The sequence below is a fragment of the Galeopterus variegatus genome, unplaced genomic scaffold (assembly GCF_000696425.1).
Source record: "Galeopterus variegatus unplaced genomic scaffold, G_variegatus-3.0.2 Scaffold3817, whole genome shotgun sequence".
Classification (NCBI taxonomy): Eukaryota; Metazoa; Chordata; class Mammalia; order Dermoptera; family Cynocephalidae; genus Galeopterus; species Galeopterus variegatus.
The window spans coordinates 186,867-194,865 of record NW_007729928.1 but is presented as its reverse complement, the minus strand read 5'-3'; the positions used below and the strand labels follow the sequence as shown (position 1 = coordinate 194,865).

The 7,999-nt window shown below is 39.5% G+C and overlaps 1 protein-coding gene across 1 annotated transcript; it reads right to left on the bottom strand.

Annotated features, from left to right (window-relative positions):
• Window positions 1-2,250: 2,250 nt before the first annotated feature.
• On the bottom strand, window positions 2,251-6,203 carry LOC103601643 (keratin, type I cytoskeletal 24-like). The gene is given in 9 exon segments (XM_008586068.1): window positions 2,251-2,419; window positions 2,616-2,716; window positions 2,942-3,108; window positions 3,111-3,179; window positions 3,464-3,589; window positions 3,688-3,849; window positions 4,123-4,279; window positions 4,699-4,781; window positions 5,572-6,203. Coding segments are annotated over 9 exon segments (1,578 nt in total). The 5' UTR covers window positions 6,181-6,203; the 3' UTR covers window positions 2,251-2,315.
• Between the last annotated feature and the right edge of the window lie 1,796 nt (window positions 6,204-7,999).

Below are 7,999 nucleotides of genomic sequence, written 5' to 3'. Positions count from 1 at the left end.
TGATAATGTATGAACACTCTGTCCCTAACATTTTATTCAGTACTCTAAATGAATTTTGTGATCCAAAATGGCTCAATAGTTTCAGTATTAAAAATTGAATGTACTCTTAGCAACACAGTCTATTGCATCTCAGTATCTTGGTACATATGAACTGGACTTTTCTCAATCTGTAAACAATCGTTTAGTACAAATGCAGCATCTCAACACGTGCCAAGGAAACACACAGTGAGGGATTCACCTCAAGATGATTTTTGGAGTAGCCTCATTCTTTTGCTTTGACAGGATAATATGAAAGTACTTGAAAAAGTTTGTGGAAAAATAGAACTAAAAAATGAGGGGCCGGCCCGGTGGCGCACTGCTGTAGTGCGCCGCTTGGGAGCATGGCGGCGCTCCCGCCAAGGGTTCGGATCCCACATACAGACCGGTTCCTGCTCACTGGCTGAGCGAGGTGCGGGAGCAACACCGAGGGTTGCGATCCCATTGCTGGTCCCGGTCTGGTACGGGCGTGACACTGAGGGTTGCGATCCGTTGCCGGTCACGAAAAAAAAAAAAGACAAAAAGGAAAAAAAAAATGATATTAATCTTTCCATGAACTTTTTGAAGACCCCTTGTACTAGCCATAGACATAAGTCCCAGGTGGTCAGGATGTGCAGCTCGAAGACTAGATCCGGGGAAGTCCACAGAGAGAGGCTTCCATGACGTGGCCAGGACAGCCCGAGGACTGGGGGCTGCACGTGGCAGATTCCCATTTCTGTCCTTTGGCTGTTAACCCAGGCTGGATCAGCTGGTTTGTATTCTTAATTTTCCATTGGAAGAGAAATATTCAGAGTTTTATTTACTGTGATGATTTGATGGAAAACATGTGTTTGACTTAAGATGACTTAAAATTGCACTTTTTCTTTGGGGAGTGGTTTTGTGCTTAGCTATTAAGTTTATTCTATGGTTAGCTGTTTAAGCAGAAATTGCTGTGGGCCCAGCTTTATTCAATTTGCCTAGAAGAAGAAAAACTACATTTCTGGTTGTTTTGACTATTAAGATTTGGTATTCTCATACCAAATATAATTAGCTTTATATTTGAGAGTACAATTTATACCAATTAAGCTCAGGTTTATCCTTTTCTAACTTCCAATTTGGCTTTTTATGCGATGTTTCATGTTTTTTCTTGAGGACCGGGTTGTGGGGTTAATTCTCTAATTTGTGATCTGGTCATATTAAATTCTTCAAATGAGAATGTCCTTACCCGGCCTGGCTTGGGTTCCTCCTAGGACCTGTACCACCTCCTACACTTCATCCTCCAAGCAAGATGAGACAAAGCCATGTGGCTTCAGGGATGTTGTACAGGTGGAAGAATGGGGCTGTGAACACCCACGGGGTAAAAGACCTCATCAGTGGAGAGTGGGGGAAAGAAATGCCAGCTTGGCCAAGTGACAATTTTTGGCTAGAAGTGCGGCTAGATTTGTCAAAGGAACAAGTACCTGAGCATCTCTTCTCTTAATCTGACACCATATCACATATACGATCCTATTTCTCCAAGACTCTTTATTTAGATCTGTCCCCTAAATGCCCCGCAAACACGCCATGTCTCATTCCTGTGGCACTCTGGTAAATATTGTGAAATCAAGCCCTTTATTATTAATACTTCTTCTTGTTTGCTCTCTTCGTTGTGTTTTGGTTTCCCTCCCCATGTGAAACGTAAGCCTCGTGAAGTAGAAGGCATATCTTAAGTTTCTTTTTCATCTTATGAAATAAGCAGTTCAGTGATGTAGATAAGGAAACTAGGCATGAATTAACCATAAGCTGATTATTCAAATAATCTCATCCTTTTTTGTGTGCTAAGCTGTTGGCTATACTTTTAGGGACACTGAAGTCTAGTTGTAGCAATTGTGCCACCAAGTTCTTATATGATGTCATTAAAAAATGCCCACATACAAAATGGCCATAATCTTGATTTTATGAAGAAGGTATAATGTAAATAATGAGTTAATATTAATGACATAATAATGCAACTAGACCAGAATTCGTAGCTTCATTTCTAGGTAAAATATTACCTTTCTTAAAAATTCAGGAATAATTTAGTTAACTTGCAAAAGTAAGTTTATTGAAGCATAGAAACAGAGCAAAGTGTCATTTAAACTTTTTCAAGAGCATTCTAATAGGAAAATAAGAGGATGCGGAAAAGTTGGCTAGTCATCTGTTTCCGGATGGAAACTTTTCTCTGAAGTTATCCAGAAAGATGATTACACTGATGTGATTTCTTCACTTGTGTCCTCCTTGATTTTTTCTTTGAAAGACACTCTTGTTGATGTGGAAATTACTTATTTAACTTTCACCTCAGAAACATTGCTGACTTGAGATGAGATGACTTTGCCATCCACCACCTCCTCTATGATGGTCTTAGTCACTCTAGTCTTGCTTGGATCTGAAAATCATGGGATCAAGTGTCAGTCTGGAGGCGATCACAGAAACACAGATCAAGAAAAATTCAACTGCATGCATTTAGTAGGTTCTCTCTGGGTAAGATTATGTAAACGACAGTCCACACTTTTAATATGACAAACAAAGCATGCCTTTACCTTTAAATTATAAGATTATCAACACTGAAAAAAAAAGTCTACCTCTTCCTTGACCAGATCTTGAGTCACCAAATGCCAAATCCTTGGATCCCATGTTTCTGGATCCTGAGTTTCTGTAATCACATTCTCCAAAACCAGAACCACTGGAGGAAAAAAATTTTTTTTGATTTCCTTTGCAGTTTGCACCGGTAGGGGAAACCCTCCATAATGGGGATTCTCTGTGATGAAGCTTTAGATGTCTTTTGATTGGACTGTGTCTGTTACTTTATTACTTCACAAACACAAATCTAACCCTTGAGTCCCTTTTTGGTTTCATAAAATAAATTCGGCAAGGTGTGTATTTTGGCATGTTCATGACTTTCATTTACCCCCCCTCTCCACTGAGCAGGCGGCGGTAGGTCTCTATCTCCATCTCCAGGCGTGTCTTGATGTCCAGCAGTTGTGCATATTCTGTGTTCTGACATTCGGTCTCCCCCCGGATCTGGCAGATCTGCTCCTCTAGGCTGCTGATCTGTGTTCCAGGCTGCTGATCTGCATTTGAATTTGTGACAGCTGAGCCACGTAGCCAGCTTCCGTGTCAGCCAGGGTCCCTTCCAGGGAGCTTTTCTAAAAGAAAAAGCACATAAAAAATTCATGATGAAAAAAAGTCATTGGATGATTTTTAAAAAAATACGATTTTATATGATAATTTTTGTTGGCCTTACTTTTTAAACTAAATATTTTATGGAAATAGAGTACATAATTTTTAACTGCTTTATGCTTTGTGTAACCACAAAATGGTTCTTCTTAACACTGCTTTTATTATGTGCCTAGTGAACATCTTGGCAAAGAAAGAAAACTGCATTTGCTTAATTCCATGTTGGAGATTTTGAAAATCTATTTGCATATACCATAGCCAGTTGGGACTGAAGCTCAATTTCCAGGGCTTGCAGAGTACGTTTCAGTTCTGTTATCTCACTCTTGGCGGAACTGGCTGCCCCGGCATCAGTAGAGATCTGTGCTTGCAGTGATGCACTCTAAATAAAAATAAAATGCTGCTGTTGTAGGCTGGTGAAAGGAGCAGAAGTGACTTGTGTGGGGCTGCAGGCTTTGATGCTCAGCAGAGACCATCTACCTGCTTGTTGAACTGCTCCTCAGCCTCCCTGCGGTTTTGCTCAGCCAGCTCCTCGTACTGTGCCCTCATGTCGTTCAGTAATTTGGTCAGGTCAGTTCCTGGGGCAGCATTCATTTCCACGGTCACGTCCCCTCCAGCGCTGCCTTGCATACTCTTCATTTCCTAGCAGGAAGGAAAAAAGGCCACAGTGGTGCAATAGAAAAGCAATGACTTCCTAAAATGTGCATAGCCAACAAACAATTGAAACTAGGACACTAGAGGAGAAAAAAAAATCAAATTTAGATATAATATGCTCATTGTTACATTTTTTCCCCCTAGTCGTAGGATGTGGGAAATTTATTTAGACAAAACTGAGTTCATTTTATTTTTATAGAACGGATGTGGGTGGAAATATGTAAGCCAAGAGTTGCTTGTTTATGTGGAACGTGCTCCTACCTCCTCATGGTTCTTCTTCAGGTAGGCCAGCTCCTCCGTGAGACTCTCAGTCTGCATCTCCAGGTCTGAGCGAGTCATTGTCAGGTCGTCTAAAACTTTCCGCAGGCCACCGACGTCAGCCTCCACGCTCTGCCGCAGGTGCAGCTCGCTCTCGTACCTGGAAGAGGCAGCAGTAAGGCAGTGCAGTGAGCTGGCCTGACCACGTTTCAAAGTACGCCTTCTATTCTTACATAGTGAAAAAGTTTTCACCTCTGAGCATTTCAATAAGTGAAGACTACTAGGTTTTCTCTTAGGAATGTTTCCCCCATAAAGAAAAATTCAAGTCTAATGTTAATTCTAATTATGTGTAATATTTTGTAACAAAATGTTCATCCTTAATTTTCCTCTTTCTTTTTTCCCTCTTCTTCTTCTTCCTTTTTTTTTTTTTTTGGTGGAATGGTGGTTTCTGAAGTTTACCCTTGGGGTGTTTGTGAGTTTAGGTCATGATCACCTAAAAGATTTTTCAAACACTCTTTTAAGCAAACTAAATTTTTATTTTTCCTATTACACTTCTTTTCAAGTCTTCACGTTTCTTACTTCAGTCTGAAGTCATCAGCAGCCAATCTGGCATTGTCAATCTGCAAAATGATCCCAGCATTTTCAATAGTGACAGTAGTGATCTAGAAAAGATGGTAATAGTGAATGAATCACGGATGGTTTTTACCTTGTGCCTGCATGTCTACCTGTGAGGGCAGATGTCTTCTGTATTATTATCTCTTAAAGGTGAATTGCTTTGCAAGCCTACACCTGTATATTTAGGATTATACCTCTCTGCAAAAAGGTAACAGTTTGCATTTTTATTGGAGTAGGCATAGAACATTGTTTTCCAGAACACAGTTCTCTGCGTATTTCTGCTGCTTTGGAAGATCAGTTATTTCATGACCTCTTTCGGAAAATAGTACAAAAATTGAATTTCACTTTAAAAAATATCCCTAAAAATATATTTCCTATTCAACAGGGGCTAAACATTTTAGATTCCACTGTATTCTTATACAATATTGGCACCAAATTTTCTAGGAAGAAAAATAGTCCTAAAGACTATTTAAATCTAGCTAGACACTAAAATATGTCAATCTGTCAGAATTAATCATGGAATAATTAGATTAAACTAATGTTGACCCATTACCATCACTCTTATATGTACATGTTAATTAGCTGCCTGGCATTGTATATGTTTTATTGTTATGTAGAAATATTCAAATTTGAGATGCAAACAGACAGTTAATGTGGTAGTATGTCATATTTAGTACTGTCGTAATTACGATATGCCAGGTCGCATTTTGTATACACAACAAACAAATATGTTTTCAAATAATTCCTTGACTTAAAATTTTTATTACAGTACATGACCTGGTTAAAGTGAAAGGTACAGAAATGATAGAAGCTCAGCCATGGATAGTGTGGTCTCACCTGGTTCCTGAGATCTTCAGTTATTTGATAGTATTTGCTGTAATCTCTTCCGGATCCACCATCTCTAGACCCAGGACCGAATTCGTCATACCACTCCTTGATTTTGTTCTCCAGATCAGCATTGGCCTCCTCCAGAGCTCTGACCTTGTCTAGGTAACTGGCCAGGCGGTCATTGAGGTTCTGCATGGTTTGCTTTTCACTTCCAGAGAAAAGCCCCCCATCGCCCACACCACCACCAACACCACCTCCCATACCACCCCCATAGCTGTAGAAGCCTCCACTAGCACCCCCGCCAAAGCCAGATCCCCCACTGAATCCAGAGCCCCCGCCAAAGCCAGAACTCCCGCTAAAGCCAGCCCCAGAGCTTGAGGCTCCTCCAAAACTGCTCCTTACTAAGCAGCTACCAAAGCCACCTCCAAAATTGCCTCCAAAGCCACTGCTAGATGCCCCACTCAGGCTGCAGCTGCTGGCTCCTACTCGGAAGCCCCGGCCAGAGCCACCCCCCAGACCGCATCTGCTCCCACTGCTGAAGCTGCTTCCACCTGCAGACACTTTGACCGAGCTGCTGCCTCCAGCCCTGGAGGAGGAGACACGAGATGAGCAAGACATGATGCTCCTGCAGACGCTTAGCTGGTCCAAGTGAATAGAAGTCACAGCGAAGAGCGTATTCGAGTCTGCCTTCTTAGCTCTTATGTACACACTTTTAGGGTGTTTCTTTTCTCTGTCACTTCTTAATCCCTGTCACAATTTTGCTAATCCATAATTGGATAATTTCTTTTTGTGAACCCACTCTACTGGCTCTTTTTCTGAAGCTGGGTCAGAGCCCTGGGGCATTTAGTATATAAAGAAAAAATCAAGGTGGAGCCAAGGAAAAATTTTTTCCAGAATTACAGTTTTAGTCTTTCAGAGGTTTTGATGATTGGTAATTCTTTTCTGAAAGAGTAGTACAATTAAATTTGCTTCATGATTTCTCAATTGCAGGGACCATCCCCAGATTAAGAAAAGTGATTAAAATACTTAATATGATGAGAATAAAAATTTCCCATAAAACATGCAACTTTTTGTTTGCCTTGTTCTTAAAAATCAAAATTAGCTTTAACATCAGCATTAATTTCAGATTTAATTGTGTCCTCTGATTATTTTAATCAGCATGTTTTTAAGGCTGTTGTGATTTTAGGTTGCTGCTTTTTTTGTATTTGAGATCAAATTATATGTTTTTACTGTTAATAAGACAAATTTAAGTAATAGTCTTCCATGTAAGTATTGTTAGAGCTCAGCAACATGTTTATTCAAGCACATAATGTCTAAGAAAGACTGGAAAAGTTTTTAAGCAGGTTATTTTAGCAGCAGATCAGAGTTAAGTTGTAACTGGTTTGATGCTTCAAATATGCTTTTTTTCCGATTGAATTTTAGTCTGATATAAATGATTGAAATGTCCTTCTCTAGAATCAAATTTTAAGTAACTAAGAGATGATGTTGACTTCCTCTCTCTTTGTTTTAAAGCTATCTGGAGAAGAGGATCTGAATCCACTTCTGATAACCCATGTTGTTCCTGGAATCATTTACAGATGTTGAAATCTGGAGTTTCCCCCAGTCGACTCTTTGCTCATGTTTTACTGTTTTTGTTTAAAGGATATTTAGAAAAGAGAATCGGTGTCTACTTCCGATAATAAATGTTATGACTGGGATCATTTTATAGATTCTAAAATCTGGAATTCTCCCCAGTTTACTTTCTGCTTTGTATTTTTCTGTGCCTTCATACTTTGGATGACTTCCATTCCTCTCTGCTAGTAGTTTCTCTGGTTTAAAAGTGTCTTTTTAAAAGACGAAGCTTGTGTGATTTCTACTTGGTGTGAGGTGCTTAGAGTAGTCAAATTCACAGAGACAGAAAGTAGAAAGGTAGTTGCCAGGGGCTGGGGGGAGAGGGAATAGGGAGCTGTTTAATGGGTATAGTTTTTGTTTGGCAATATGAAAAGAGTTCTGGAGACTGATTGCACACCAATGTGATTGTACTTACTACTAAATTGTATACTTTAAAAGAATTACGATGGTAAATTTATGTTATGTGTATTTTACCACAATTTTTAAAAAAGTGTCTTCTTAAAAAAAATATAGACACTTCCCAAAGTATTTCTTAGCCTCCTTAGTTTTATACTCAAGTAGCTGACTTTTGTTTATTTAAAACTTTCTTCCTTATCTTGGCAGTCTCCGTTAAACTATGTGCATGCTTTAATCTTTATATTCAACAATTTCTCTTAATTTTTCCCTAACTGCCTTTGATTGGTATCCATTATTAAATAGGTGCTGACTCCCTTGACTATGTAGCTCTACCTTTATGCTTTACTTGTTCTGTTTTCACAGTAGTGTGATGTTACTCTTCTTCATATTCAGGGTGATATCTCTCCAAGGGGTAGAAAGTGTTTTACAG